At 36.9% G+C, this 15,656-nt stretch overlaps 1 protein-coding gene across 8 annotated transcripts in view; it reads right to left on the reverse strand.

Annotated features, from left to right (window-relative positions):
• SNX29 (sorting nexin 29) overlaps positions 1 to 15,656 on the reverse strand; it is a 691,881-nt gene that overhangs the window by 546,870 nt on the left and 129,355 nt on the right. For all 8 annotated transcript variants that reach the window (XM_069086196.1, XM_069086188.1, XM_069086239.1 and 5 more), the window contains 2 exons: positions 6,532 to 6,595; positions 4,815 to 4,943 (listed from right to left, as the gene is read on the reverse strand). In XM_069086196.1, coding sequence (XP_068942297.1) covers positions 4,815 to 4,943; positions 6,532 to 6,595 — 193 coding nt within the window. The remainder of the gene's footprint in view (positions 1 to 4,814; positions 4,944 to 6,531; positions 6,596 to 15,656) is intronic.

Consider the following 15,656-nt stretch of genomic DNA (forward strand, 5'->3'; position numbering starts at 1 on the left):
AATATCATCCTAACATTCCTAACTCCTTTGACCCTTTCTCAAGGCCAAGTCTAGAAAGGCTAAATTGCTGAAATGGCACCAACAAATTCATTCACTAGAACCCTCTATACAACTATTTGGTGTTACAAACAAGAAATTATTTTTAGGAATTCTTCTGTGAAGGTCAAGAAGTCAGGTTGTCTGGAAAACATCTGTTAATTTGAAACAGCTGAATTATTTACCTAAATATCATGAAAAACCCAAACCAAATGAGGAGACATAAGGACGGGTTAGTGTATATTAGGGTAGGCAATAAGTCCTTCTAGGCAACAACAGGAAACAATTCAAGACCTTTAGATGTTTCCTCAAAAAAACCTCAGTAAATATTCATTAGTAGATGACCTATTACCCCGAAACTTTCAGTAATGACAAGGAATGCACTGTTGATTTCAGTATTAAATTTTGGGAAACTCTACAATTGTTCTTAAATATCTCAGGTCTTATCCAAATATGCATGTCTTACATTCGTATCTCACAAAACACCTTCATTTCCTCACCCTACATACTTCCTTTGCCTGTTATAGTATGATTCATTTTAGACTTGTCTGTTATTGGTAGTGTTGTGCTACAGAAGGAGGAAGAAATACCACCTACTTACCAAATGAAACTCAGTAGAGTAAACTAGCCAACCACCCTATTTCTCATCTAAGAAAATGAAATGATGACAGAATGACAAAATTAGATTATAACTACACACCAACTAACAAAAGGTATAGAGTACATCTCAGAAAGACACTAGACTGAAAGACCCGAAAACTAGAGCATATGTAGTATTAGGCCTGGACACCTAAACCTAGGTTTAGTTTTGAGATGACGATGAAGATGATAAACAGGGTGGGAATGATGATCATTTCTGGTCTCTGTTCACTTCTAAGATAATATTAAAAGGGAGAACATTAACCCACGAGTTACATACACAGTGGGTTCAAGAGAGTACTCAATAAACTCTAATATTTCTACTGGTCGTTGCATATGAATGAGACAAATGGCCTTCATACTCTCTCTTGAAAAGTTAAGTCTTTCCTTTACATCACACCACCAGCTATGTTTCATAATTCCAATTCCATCTAACATGGCCCTACTATCTAGGCTATTACTTCAAGCTATTTTCATAAGCCCTCATTCTCTAAGATAGGAGTTCTTAACCTTTTTTGCCTAAAGGATACCTTTGGCAGAATAATGTTTTTAAATGCATAAAACAAAATAAAATACACAGGAAACCAATTATATTAACATGAAGTTATCATAATATTAAAAACAAGTTCATGGAGCAGGAGTTAAGAACCTTGCTCTAGAGGAACTTGGTGCCTCGGTACAGCAGAAAGAGCACTGCATTTAGAGTCAAAGGACCTGAGATCAAATCCTGACTCTGCTACTTTCTACCTTTGTGAATGTAGGAAAGTCATTTGATCTCTCAAAACTAGAGCTCTTCATCTTTTAGATAAGGGGGTTGGACTAGATGGCCTCTAAGGTCCCTTGTAGCTCTAAACCTCTAGTTCTTTGATTTTGTGATTCTATGAACAACTGTCACTTGGGACTATAAGGAACTGGCACTGGAAGTTCACAGGCTCTTCTGAGAAGGTGGTTCCCAAGCCAATTCCCCATCAATCACCTGAGAGCTTTGGTTCTTACTTTTAACACTTTAGACAAGAATTCCATCAATCCCTTTGGACACACATACAGGAAACTGATTCTCACTCACTGAGTGACTTTTCTCTTTAAAACTTGGGAGAAAGAGCCTGAGAACGGAGGCAGGGATTTAGAGTTTTCATAGAAAGGCAATACATGGCATCTGACTAGACATAACCCAGCACAGAATAACTCATTCTACCTGGCCCTTTCATATATGGGTGCAACTCACTCCATGAATAAATAGTAAGCTTCATCAGTCACCTATTCATAGAGGATAGATATACAAAGAAGAAAGCTTGCATGGCAGTCAAACCCTGAAAAACAGTAGAAATAGCAGTACTGCGTCAAATGAAGAGTAATGGCCTGGACACGAAATGAATTCTGTGGTTCCCTGGAAGGTGCATACAAGGAAAAGATGCTTTTCTGACTGGCATGAACATCACCATTCATCCCAAATAATGCGGCATACAGACCAGTTAAGGACTAAACTGCAGCTAAGTTTTAGGGAGAATGGCTTAGAGAAAACAGCAAGGTATGTTTAGATATAACATCTTAACATGCCTGGAATGATGGGCCCATGAAAAAACAACAATAATAATAACTGACATTCATATAATATAAAGTTTACAAAACTCTTTAAATATTATCTCATCATTTACCCCAGTTCTACTCCAACAAGACTGCTCATTCACTGCTCCAAAATTGTACCTAGCCTTAACGCATAGCAAATAATTGGCTGATCTGAATGATCTCTGAGATGGCTCCCCCTGTGAGCCTCTGTTTGAATTCGTCCTGGCTGGTTTCAGAAGGCTGCTACCTAAATGCTTAGTCTTCTATGGACAAGGCTGATCCACTAGACGTGCAAAATCTATAGCCATGGGGAGGCACACAAGCAAACAAACTAAGCCAAATATTCAGATATCTAAGGCTTCTGTTGATACAGGAACAATGTCTGCTTGATGACACAGTGCTCACATTAATCAAATGAGGACAAAGACAAGGGAACTTTGTCACAGAATTTAGCTGCAGACAGATATGAATCCAGCTGAAAAAAAGCACTGTATTGTGTAATACCACAACCACGTAATTATTCTATTTCAGTTCTTCCTGTCTCTTCATTCCAAGTAACTGTCTGTTTTACAGACAACCTTAGAGTTAGAAATTTTCAGGTACAGTAAACTCTGCATAATTGGACTGATTTGGCAAAACTGGAGGGAAATAATGGTTAACCAGATTATCTTCTCAAGAGATTATTGTACAGCATTATATGCTATACAAAGGTTGCTGATTTTCAAATAGCTAGAATAACAGAATCAGACTTTCAGAAAAGGAAAGGGCAACAGAAATCATCTAGCACAACCTCCTTATTTTAGATGAGGAAACTGAGACCCAAAGAGATGAAATGCCTTGCCCCTTCATAGAGGTAATTTAATCTGTCTCTGATGAGTCAGAAGGTACTTAAAGAACTTGCAGTGCCTCAGGGTTATCATTCTGAATATCTACTTCCTCCACACTATAGATTTGCAAAACTACTGGTTGAAACAGAAAATTGTTGAATTATAGAATCTTAGAGTTGGAAGGGAACTGAGATGCTATTTATTCAAAATCCTCTCCTGATGCCCATTACCACATCCCAACAGAGTCAATCCATATCTCCTTAAACATCGCCAGTAACGGAACTCATTACATAATTTTATAGAAAATTCTACTATTGGAGAGCTTTAATTGTTTGTTTGTTTTAATGAAAAAAATTCTTCCTTATGGTGAGATAAAAATCTGTTCTGTTAACTTCAACCCTGATCCTAGCTCTGAGTCCTGGAGCTACACATAGTAAGTTTAATTTGTCTTCTACATGATAGCTCTTTAATCATATGCACAGAAGTTATACAGACAGACCCAATCCTCATATAACATGGCTTTGAGTCCTCTGACTACCCTAGTTCCTCTCCTTTATATGCTTCAAATTGACAATGTCCTTTTTTAAGTGTTGTGCCCATAACTGAACACAGGAGGTCTGACTAGTAGGGAAAAGGAATAATCAACTTCCCCTTCCCAGACACTTATTTCAATACTTCTAAAAACTTGTGACTGCATCTCTATGGAGCCACCTCTACCAATACAAAATGCAACTTCTCTATCCCTTTAAGAAATATTTTTCATAAGTTACTATAAAAAAAATCTAAAAAAAAAAATTAAGCACCTAATGGGTCCAGTCAACGTTCTAGTGATAAAGTTCTTCAAACTAGCTAGATTTAGTCCTTAGATAAAAGACATGTGAGCCACTCAAAGACCTGCCATAAAATCACAGAGTTTGGAGCTGGACAGGACCTTTGAGATTACCTTGTCCAGCCACAGTGAAGACATACAAACCCAAACCAGTTAAATTATCTGCCCAACACCATAGAGACAGTAAAAGAACTGGGACTCAAAGCCAGATCTTCTGCCTATATATCTAATACTGATTCTACCATACCACCTTTATAAATCAGTAGAAACTGCCAGAGCTTATGTTTCATTGGCACAACCCTTAAGATAACGGCATCACTTCCACACCACAATGAAGGAATTAAGTAGAATTTTGGTACGAGTTTTGGTACACAAAATCTACAAATATAGCATATGTAATCTGTGGTTTTATTGTATTATTGTCTCTTTCCCCTCAGATGTCACTTTAAAACCCTAAAGTAATGTTGGCGGGAGGGGGGTGGTAACATGGAGAGAAAACAGGGAGAAGGAGAGAGAAAAATGACAGGGGGAGATCAAGGTTTTCAATATACTTAAAGTAAACCTAAAGAATGGGCTTTATTAAAGCTATACCAACAAACACCTGCTCATCACGAATACACAATTTCATCACAGTGACAACTGTAAATATAGCAATATAACATTATAGTCTATTAAAATACTAGTATTTTTATACTTCCTATGTATCTAGTCTCCTCAGGACATATGTTGAGAATCACTCAATTTTCATGTTTATCTTGCTGCTTTTCCTGAAAGAGTTACATCCTGCTCTCTCCTAAATGTATTTGTAAAGAACAGCATGTTATTTGGTCAATGTCCTTAAAATCTTTAAAATAAAACTACCCATCACAAGATTCCATACACAACCCACTCCTTACTTTCAACTTCATTTTACCCACCTTGCCAATGCCTGGATCTTTGCCACATGTCGTTCCTCCTGTTCTGACACTTTTCGTTTCAAGTTGTCAATTTCTTGCCTGAGCACTGCCGAATGTTCCATCTCTCCATCAAGCAGGTTTCGCAATGATCTGGGGGAAAAGGGGTATCATAAGTTCTTAGACATCAAAAGCCAAATGCCCATCAAGTTCAAAATAGAGTTACTGCTAAAATCCAGTTGATATTTTTCCTCTGCTCTAAAATAAAATTCTACTTAAGATCCTTCAGGTAAAGTTATTTAAAGAGTGTTCCAAAGCACGTCCTGGAGTCTCAGGACAAAAAGAATATCAGATGATAGGGCTGAGTGAGAGTCAGTAAGACCAAGGAAATATACACCTAAGAGTCAGTTATCAAGTCTCCAATTTGAGAGTTTTGATGAAAGTAAAACAACGTTAGCCTGACTCAGATTACAGAGAGAGTACCAAACCAGCCATATTTAAACCTCTACTGCATTAAATTAGTCTTTTATGTTTGGTTTTGCTTTTTTTTTTTTTAAATAAGGGTCATCTTGTCAAAGCCTTACTGAAAAGGAGTTTAGCAAAGAAAATGAATGCAGAGGTTGGGAAAATAATCAAGGGCACTGCTAACATGCACAGCATGTGCAAATTATACAAAAGATGTTTCCTTTAAAAGATACCCATTATTATTATCCATTAAACACATTTTGTGCTGACATTCTATCATTTCACAACAAATTACGTCTTGTTTTCCAAAGCTTATCAACCCCCCAAAAGTTGTCCTATGAACATAATTCCTGGTTTTATACAAAGAGTAGGCAGCAGTTCTTTCCAAAGCTACTCAAATGTTACTTTTGAAAAGTAAACCAAACATGACTTTACCAGCATTATACCTAAGCATAGGGCTTTTTTTTTTGAGAGGAAGACCACTTATATACTAAATACTGAATAAATCTTGCTACATGACACCAGAGTATTAGCACTGTTTCAAACTAAAATTTTCATCTGTTCTAAAGGCATGCCACTTTCACAAGCATAACCAAGGCCAAGTGGAACTTGCTTAAGTGCCTAAAATCTAAAATGAGAATGTATTACACTCTATGCAACTAGGTCAGCAATGGTTTTGGAAAGCTCTGCAAAGCATTTTTCAGAGACTTTTAAAGGGAAACATGGGCAGTCATCAAATATAAGGCAATTTCTTACTCACTAGGTGAACAATGTGAAATGCTTCAGGGTACAAATGCTTCCATCTTTCCAGAGCCCTGAACCTGATGTCAAGAGATCTAATTCCTAGTCAAACCTTAGCCAGTAACTTAACTCTGAGTGGGCAAAAAGGTGATTTAACCACTCTGTACTAAAAATGGGAATGACAACACCCATTTGTCAAATGCAGAAAGAGAGTTAAAAACATTTTGAATGGTTAAAAGTACTACACAATTTAAGGACCTCTTAATAATAACAGTGATTCAGGAAACTAAGAATGTGCCCTTATTATTCTGGGGAGTAAGCATATGCTACAAGCCATAGTTACAAAAAGATTTTTTAATGCTATTTTATACATTTTTGCATATATATACATACATATACACATATATGTACGTATATACATATATACTTACATACACGTACATATACACACATATATAACCACAACCTCAGACATGGAGCACCAAAAAGGGGTAAGAGGAGAACAGAATTTGACAACGGGAAGGCCACATTATACCTGTTTTCTTCTTCCAGTTCATCCTTTCTATTCATCATAGCTACAATAGCTTGACGCAGTTCATCTAAAGGGAAAAAAACAAGGACAAATTAGATGACAGGTCAAACCTATTACATCACTTATATCTCAGCATCCTATGTCATTAAAAATGTCTGGAGAAGGTTCTTTGTTCTATAAAGAAATAATCCCCAGAGGTCTTATCTGAGAGAACAGAGAAGTTAATTTTCAATGAGGCTGCCATGAGTGGAATTCCATATCAACAAATATTTATTAAATATATTTAGATATTAGGCACAACAGGGGATACAAGACATGAGCCAGCCCTCAAAATTTTTGCAATACAATTAAATAGGTAAAATATATTGATAGACATCTATAGATATATACACATATATATATGGATAAAAGTATGTGTTTATGTATGTGTATATATATACATACATGTACATACTGTGTATGTATATATTAACACAATATAAGTTAGTAATGAGTATCAAAAAGTTAAAACTAGTAAAATTTTAGGCTGTATTAACAGAAGTACTTGGTATGTGTAGCAGCAAGCACCCCAGCGTCCCCAGGGTGGCTGCCAACACGGGTTCTTAGATCTGCTTTTCCAAAGGAAAGCAACTCAAAATGGGGTAACAATCTTGCTTTAATCAATCAAACATATGATTTACCTAGTTCAGGGGAAAAAGGTCAGCACCCCTAACTTCAGAATATACAGACAGAAACATTTCAAGCAGACAGGCCTCCAACTGTCCAACCATTACATCCATACTAAATCACAGTCACCAGAAAGGGAAGCATCAATATCTGGGTTTTTCAAAGCCAGGGGGTTTCCCAATGGCTGCCCAGAGTCTCATCTGATTAAATCACACGACACTTCTCAAAGTGAGCCCCAAAGCAAAGCCTCACATCAGGATTTATATAGCCTTCTCCTGGCTCAGAGAATGTAACAACCCTCTTGACCCACTGCCCAATCACAAAGTATCTCCTGCAAAACAAGCCTCCCGTCACAAGCTCCAGGTGCACTTCACCTAGGGGAAGGGAAGATCTTAAAAATGTACATTCCTATAACAGTATTTTTAAAAAGAGAAATTAATATTATTCTCTGTCCTGTTAAAGGTATATCTTTTCAGTTCTGGGAGTTATTGACAAACCATAGTACAGGCAGAAAAGAAAAAAACCTGAACAACATGCTGCAGTGTCTGGAAACCATGCCATACAAGAATAGGATTAAGGAGCTATGGAGAGTTAGCTTGAAAAAAAGACAGGTCAAGGAAGAACTCAACAGACATCTTCAAATATCATCTAGAAGAAGAATCAGGCTTATTCTACTTTGTTACAAAGGACATAAGAAGGGTGTAATGGTTGCAAGTTATAGGAATGCAACTTTTAATCAAGAGATTTCAAAAAAAAGAATGGGAAGCCTCAAAATTTATTTTGTTCCTCATCACTAAAGTATTCAAGATCTGCCAGAGATACTGTAGCACATACCACCATGGTCCTCTAAAATCCCTTCCAACTACAGAATTCTCTAAGTAATATAGATATGGAATGCTTTGAGAGGAGGACTTGATTAGTACCAGCTAGGGCAGTCAGTAAAAGTATCACAAAGTGGAGGAGTTTGTGCTGGCCCTACAAAGGTCAGGTAGAATGAGTATCAATGAAGAGGAATTAGGAACATTGTCAGGGTGAAAGGAAGCATAAGCAAAGACACAAATGTAAGAATGAGCTCAAAAAGGATTTTGAAAATCAGGTAAGAGAAGTAGAGGAGGGGCAGCCAGGTAGCACAGCAAGTAAGAGCACCGGCTCCAGTGTCGGGATGACCTGGAGATCGAATCCTGGGCTCAGACACTTAGCACCCACCCAGAAACACCTGGTCGTGTAACCTTGAGCAAGTTACTTAACCCCAATGGCTTTAAAAAAAAAAGAGAGAGAAGTAGAGGAAAAATTGGGAAGAGAAATTAGAGTGATGGAAGAAAATCATAAAAAATGAGTCAACAGCTTGCTAAAGGGGACCCAAAAAAATACTGAAGAAAACAACACCTTAAAAAATAGACTAATTCAAATGGCAAAAGAAGTCCAAAAAGACAATAAGGAGAAGAATGTCTTAAAAGCAAAATTGGTCAAATGGAAAAGGAGGTCCAAAAGCTCACTGAAGAAAATAACTCCTTCAAAATTAGAATGGAACAAATGGAAGCTAATGACTTTATGAGAAATCAAGAAATTATAAAACAGAATCAAAAGAATGGAAAAAAAAAAGAAGACAGTGTGAAATACCTCATTGGAAAAAAACACTGACCTGGAAAATAGATCCAGGAGAGATAATTTAAAAATTATTGGACTATCTCAAAACCATGATTTTAAAAAAAGAGCTTAGACATTATCTTTCAAGAAATTATCAAGGAAAACTCCCCTGATACTCTAGAACCAGAAGGCAAAATACAAATTGAAAGAATACACTGATTGCTTCTTGAAAGAGATCCCAAAAGGAATACTCCTGGAATATTTTAGTCAAATTCCAGAGCTTCCAGGTCAAGGAGAAATATTGCAAGCAGCCAGAAAGAAACAATCTGAGTATTGTGGAAACACAATCAGGATAACACAAGATCTAGCAGCTTCTACATTAAGGGATCAAAGGACTTGGAATGTGATATTCCACAGGGCAAAGGAGCTAGGATTAAAAACAAGAATCAACTACCCAGCAAAACCGATAATACTTCAGGGGGATATATGGACATTCAATGAAAGAGAGGACTTTCAAGCATTCTTTTTTTTAGGGCAATTAGGGTTAAGTGACTTGCCCAAAGTCACACTGCTAGTAAGTGTGTCAAGTGTCTGAGGCCAAATGTGAATTCAGGTCCTCCTGACTCGAGGACCACTGCTCTATTCACTGTGCCACCTAGCCACCCCATTTTCAAGCATTTTTGATGAAAAGACCAGAGCTGAATAAAAATTTGACTTTCAAATACAAGAATCAAGAGAAGCATGAAAAGGTAAACAGGAAAGAAAAATCATAAGGGACTTATTAAAGTTGAATTGTTTACATTCCTACAAGGAAAGATGGTATTTGTAACACATGACACCTTTCTTAGTGTTATGGTAGTTGGGAATATGCATGTGTGTGTACATTATATATGTACATACATATATATACAAACATACATACATACAAACATACATACAAAGAGAGAGAGACAGAGGACACAGGGTGACTTGAATATGAAGGCATAATATCTAAAAAATAAAATTAAGGAGTGAGAGAGGAATATATTGGGAGACGGAGAAAGGGAGAGACAGAAAGGGGTAAATTATCCCACATAAAAGAGGCAAGAAAAAGTTTTTACAATAGAGGGGAAGACAGGGGAGGTAAGAGGAAATGAGTGAACCTTACACTCATTGGATTTAGCTTAAAGAGGGAATAATGTACACATTCAATTGGGTATCTTTTCTTACAGGAAAGCGGGGGGGAGGGAGTTAAGAGGGGAGAAATGATAGAAGGGAGGACAGATTGGAGGAAGGGATAGTCAGCAACAAACACTTTTGAAAAGGGACAGGGTCAAAGGAGAGAATAGAATAAATGGGGGTGGGAAAGGATGGAGGGAAATAAAGTTAGTCTTTATTATGGAAGTGCTTTGCATAACTACACATGTATAACTTATATTGAATTTCTTGCCTTTTCAATGAGTGTGGGTGGGGAGAAAAAAAGGGAGAAAATTTGGAACTCAAAGTTTTAAAAACAAATGTTAAAAATTGTTTTGACATACAACTGGGAAATAAGATATACAGGCAATGGGGTATAGAAATCTGTATTGCCCTACAAGAAAATAAGGGGGAAGCAGATAAGCAGGGGTAGTAATAAAAATGAGGGAAGACTGGGGCAAGGGGTAATCAGAATGCATGCTATCTTGGGGTGGGGGAGAGGAGAGATGGGGAGAAAATTTGGAACTCAAAATCTTGTGAAAATGAATGTCAAAAACTAAAAATAAATTAATTAAAAAATAACAAGCATTTATTTTCCTTCACATGCATTAAAACATACAGTTAAGATAAATGTAATGCTTCAATCACCACATATTCAATCACTGACAGACTCAAAAATGAAATAATCTGATATTCATTTCCTAAATTTTTTAAAACTCGTGGAAATATTGAAAACAGGTATCTGCAACAGACTCAAGTGATTCAGTCTAAACCATGACACTATGACCAAGAAAAAGGTCAGATTCAAAAATCTTTATCTAATACAATATATTTTTGCAAAAAGTGGAATCATCTGTCCTTAGCTTTTATCTCAATGAAACCTTGAAAACTCTGCAATCTTTCAGTCGTGCATCGAGGGCTCAGGAAATTGGAAAATTGTTTGTTTAAGCCAAGGTCTGTTTGAGCCCTAAAAGGGGCCAACAGGATGGTTTTCATTCATTGCTATTTTTATAGTGAAAGTCACTCTGGTTAAGATTTGTGGAAAATTTGAGGAGTGTACAATGTAGTTAATATGAAATTCAGATTTTCTGTCTAAGAACTCAAAAGAAAATATGGTCAGTACACTCTCCTGAGAACTAGGTTGATCTATCTGATAGTTTTAGGGAAAAAAAAAAGTCTTACCTAATTAACACACATGAACCAGTAGGCTACTAGGAAAAAACTACCTGAAATTTCTGGCTATGGGACCAAACTCTGGGCAATATTTAGATTAACTTGGTTCTATGAACAAAATGTCTATCATGAAAACACTGAAATCAAAGCTGAGAGCTGCCCTAAGTGACGATTTGCTCTGTTGCCACCTGACTTGCTCTGGACTCAACCTCCACATAAGGTACCCTCATCCCTGGGGAAGTTAATCCATTCAATTTTGGAACTCCCACCTTGGGCCTGAGTTGTTTTTACTGGTGAGTGAGTGTAAACTCAATTAACACAACACATCTAGCCGGCCTAGATACAACCCTTCCAGCCATCTCCACAGGCCATCGTGCCATCTACTCTGCCACCACTCACACACTTTCCATCTTCTATTTTGGACACAGTAACCAAATCAATACTACCATCTCTTCTGGAAATAGAATGCCAACTGACATCCCTTGTGGATCAATTAACCATCCCTACAATCCCTAAAACATGTTTTCTTTCCATATTAAACCCCTTGAAAGCAGGGATCATTATCATTTTGTTTTTGTATTTCCAATCCTTAACACAGTGCCTGGCACACAGTAAACACTTAATAAATTTTTTAATTCAGTCTTTCATGTATCCTGGAACAAAGACAGAAATATACACTAATAGACTAACTCAATTCTCAAGAAGAGTTTATCTATTAATGTCAATATTTTATCAACTTAATGAAAATGGATCATTGAACAGCATCAGATCTATACCTACATTTTTCATATATAAGGTTGATTAAAGTTTTATGATTTGCTCTTATATTATTCATGTTTTAATAGCTAACTTCTATAACCCATCACTTGCCATATCTTGTTCATTCTACTAGTATATTTCTCAAATTCAGTCCCATTTTTCCATTCACATAGCCACTACCCTAGTTCACACCCTTGTCAAATCTCACCTGAAATACTGCTGTCTCCTAACCATTCTCCTTGCTTCCAGGTTCTCCTCCTTTTCAACCTGTCCTCCAAACACCTGTCAAAATAATCTTCCTATATGATATGTCATCACTCCCCTGCTTAAGAATCTTCAATGACTCCCTATTGCCTCTAGAATAAAAGACAAATTCCTCAATTTAGCATATAAAACAGTTCACAATCTGAATCCAGTCTACCTTTCCAAAATTATTTCACCTTACCACACTCAATGTCCCAGACAAACTGGACTATCTGCTGTTCCATAAGCCTGACATTCGATCTCCTATTTCCATCTCTTTGCAAAGGCTATCCTGATGTCTGGAATGTACTCTATTTACTTTCACCCCTTGGAATTCTTAGCTTCCTACAGGACTCAACTTCACTCACACACACTACCTAAAGCTGTTCTTGACCTACGTAACTGTTAGTTTCCCCTACCTCCTCAAATTGTCTTCTATTTCTTTATCTGCTTATATGTTCTTTCCCTCAGCATAAATGACCTTCTTGCAGGCAGTTTTAGACACTAGCTGTTTTACTCTGGGCAAGTCACTTAACTTCTGGCTGCCTCAGTTTCTTCATCTATCAGATGGGGATTATAACACCACCTACCTCCCAAGGTTATTATGAGGATAAAAGGAGATAATAATTGTAAAGTGTTTTGCAAACTTTGGAAGTTCTATATAAATGCTAGCTATTACTATCATTATTATTATTATGTAAATACATGAAGGATCTATGATTTCAGCAAGGTGGAGATCTAGCGCTGTGGGAACTCCCTCTGGCAATAAAGACATGACATGAGCACAGAAGCAGAGAATCTTAGAGTTGAAGGAACCTTAAAAGTCATCCAGTCCCACCTATATAGGTGGCTTGCTGTTCTATCCTATTCAGATCTTTCTGGACCCTTATTTGTCATCCAATGCATTACCTTTTTGTCATCCACAAATTTAACTATTCCATTTCCTTTAACTTCCCCCAGATTTAGAATCTTTAGATCTAAATCTAAATCTAAATAAGATTTTGAAGCACACAGACCTCTGGACCCTGAGGCCCTCCTTCAAAACCAACATTTCACCATAAGAGACCAGTCTTCGGATTAAGTCATTCCACCAGTTCCCAATCTATCATGCTGCCCTATCATCTAGGCAAGATCCCTCTCTAGCCTGTCCATAGGAATAACCTGAAAGATGATTAAATGTTTTGTTGAAAGCAAAAAGGTAACAGCATCACGGTTGGGCTTGGAAAGAATATTACGACAGTAATAGATAGAAAGGGGAAGATGCAAGACGTGGAAAGATCAATTAGAAGTCTGTTAATGATTGTTCAGGAGGTAATAAGGCCCAGTACCAGACCTTGGCAGCAGAAGTGGTGGAAAAGGATAGATCTGGAACCATATTTTTTAGTGACAGAACTGAGAGGACTGCAACTGACTGGATGAAGAAGGTAAAGAAAAGGGAGGGAACCAGAGATTATTTACTGTTTTAGCCTAAGGAACTGAGAGACTTGTGATACCATTAACAAAGTCAAGGGAAGCAACTGATTTTTTTTCTTCCAAGTTGGGAATAGAAACAAAACAATTTTTAGTTCAGTTCTGGACATATTTTATTTAAAGTTCATCCAGGTGGAAAAGTCCTAAGGAGCAGGCAGAGGTTAAGTGACTTACCTAGGATCAAATAATAAGAGAGATAAAGATAGGATCTGCACCTGATTCTTCTTGAGTTCAAGCCCCACATTCTATCGACTATACCATGTTGCCTCTATTATTCATTTTAGGTCCTGAATAAATAGGATAATTGATTAAGTCAGTAACATCTCTACTATCCATTATTTTATCACCTGGAACTTTTTATTAACTGGCACTTCACAGCTATAGTGCAATGCTAACTTTTATTGATAATGATGACGCTAAGGCAATTTAAGATTCTAAAGCATTTTCTTCTTAAAAAGAAATCAAATTATGTTCAGCATACCTTTAGTTTTACATGTATTTTACCTTATCCTAATTCTGAGAAAACTTATATGCCACACATAGCATACAGAGTAATTTTGTACAAAGTACATAATTTCTTTCAACAACTACAGGTATTCTCCAACTAATAAACAGGTTGTATTCCAAAAAATTCAATTTCAAGTCAATTATTTTGGAAGATGTGATTTCATATAGAAACAATATTATAAATTGTGGTTAGTTTTCTAAATCAGCACACAAAATACCTGCTTCAACCATAATGTACTTGAATAATAACCAATTCCCCACCCCCCCACCCACAGACCTGAAGAAGACAGGGGGTGAAACAGGGGGTATACAAAGACCACCTGGAGGTTCTAGAAGATGGTCAATACAAGATGAAAGCTACAGCAGCAAAAAGCTGCGCAAAGGAGTGGGGGATAGACAGGACTTTTAGTAGTTTCTACTCTAACAATCGTGTGGAGATCCCAGACACAGGATTCTCCAGAAAAGAATGTCAACAAAAGGAGAGGATGACAACAGAAGTCAGTCATTCCTCTGTATGGATTACTGGCTCATTTCCGAGTGGAGTGATTATAAGACAGGGAGGGATCCCACTATGTAGAGAGGACGACAGTAGGTAAACACTGTGAATACAAAAGTGGATTCAGCCTCTAGAGAATTTGCAAAATTTTTAGGAAAATGCATTTTTCTAATTCTTCATGATATTAGCACAATTTTTTACGATAATTTTGATTTGTTCTAAGGGCATACCCCTTTCACAAGTATAAGCAAGGCCAAATGGAACTTCCTTAAGGGTCTAAAATTGAAAGTGAGAGAATATTACACTATATTACACTAGGTCAGAAATTATTCTGGAATGCTTGGCAAAACATTTTTTCAGAGAATTTTAAAGGGAAACATTGGCAATCTTCAAAAAGAAGGTAATTAATTTCTTAGCATAGTAAATACAGAATTAGTAGTCTCTGCCTCCAGAAAATTTGCAACTTTTCTGGGAAAAGAGATGTTTCTGTCATTTCAAACACAATTATCAGGTACATCATGTGAAATAAGAGCCAGAGAGTGATCTCCCAACTACTGAACAGAGAACATAGGTCATTACATATCTATGAGTCACCCTCCTAAGCACATGGCCAGGCACTACAAATAAAGGGCAGAATGTAGGAATTCCAAATAACCACCAAAATACTACAAGTCAAATCAAGATCCCAAGTGAAAAACTTAAAAAAAAAAAAAAAAAGAAAAGAAAGGAAACCTTCACCATGTTGGAAAATACGTTCCCTCTCTTCCTAAAAAGAAAATGGCACTATTCTTCACAGACTTAGACACAGAAATGCCTTTGAACAGCACAAACTGTATAGCCTCAAAGCCCCCCACTGGGATACAGCACGTTTGACTAACACTGATGTGATACATGCCACAAGTGGTAAAACATTTACTGTCCCTTTCACCCCTTCATGTGCATTTTCAGTCTCCAGTACAATGTCTCTATATACTTGTCAGCATCAGAATGACTTGTAATAGCACTTACAAATAGCAAGAAAAGCAATAGTCCAATATTCACAGTCAAAAAA

Source organism: Petaurus breviceps, unplaced genomic scaffold (assembly GCF_028583685.1).
Source record: "Petaurus breviceps papuanus isolate PSGF00001 unplaced genomic scaffold, PetGlider_PUasm1.0 118, whole genome shotgun sequence".
NCBI classification, from domain to species: Eukaryota; Metazoa; Chordata; class Mammalia; order Diprotodontia; family Petauridae; genus Petaurus; species Petaurus breviceps.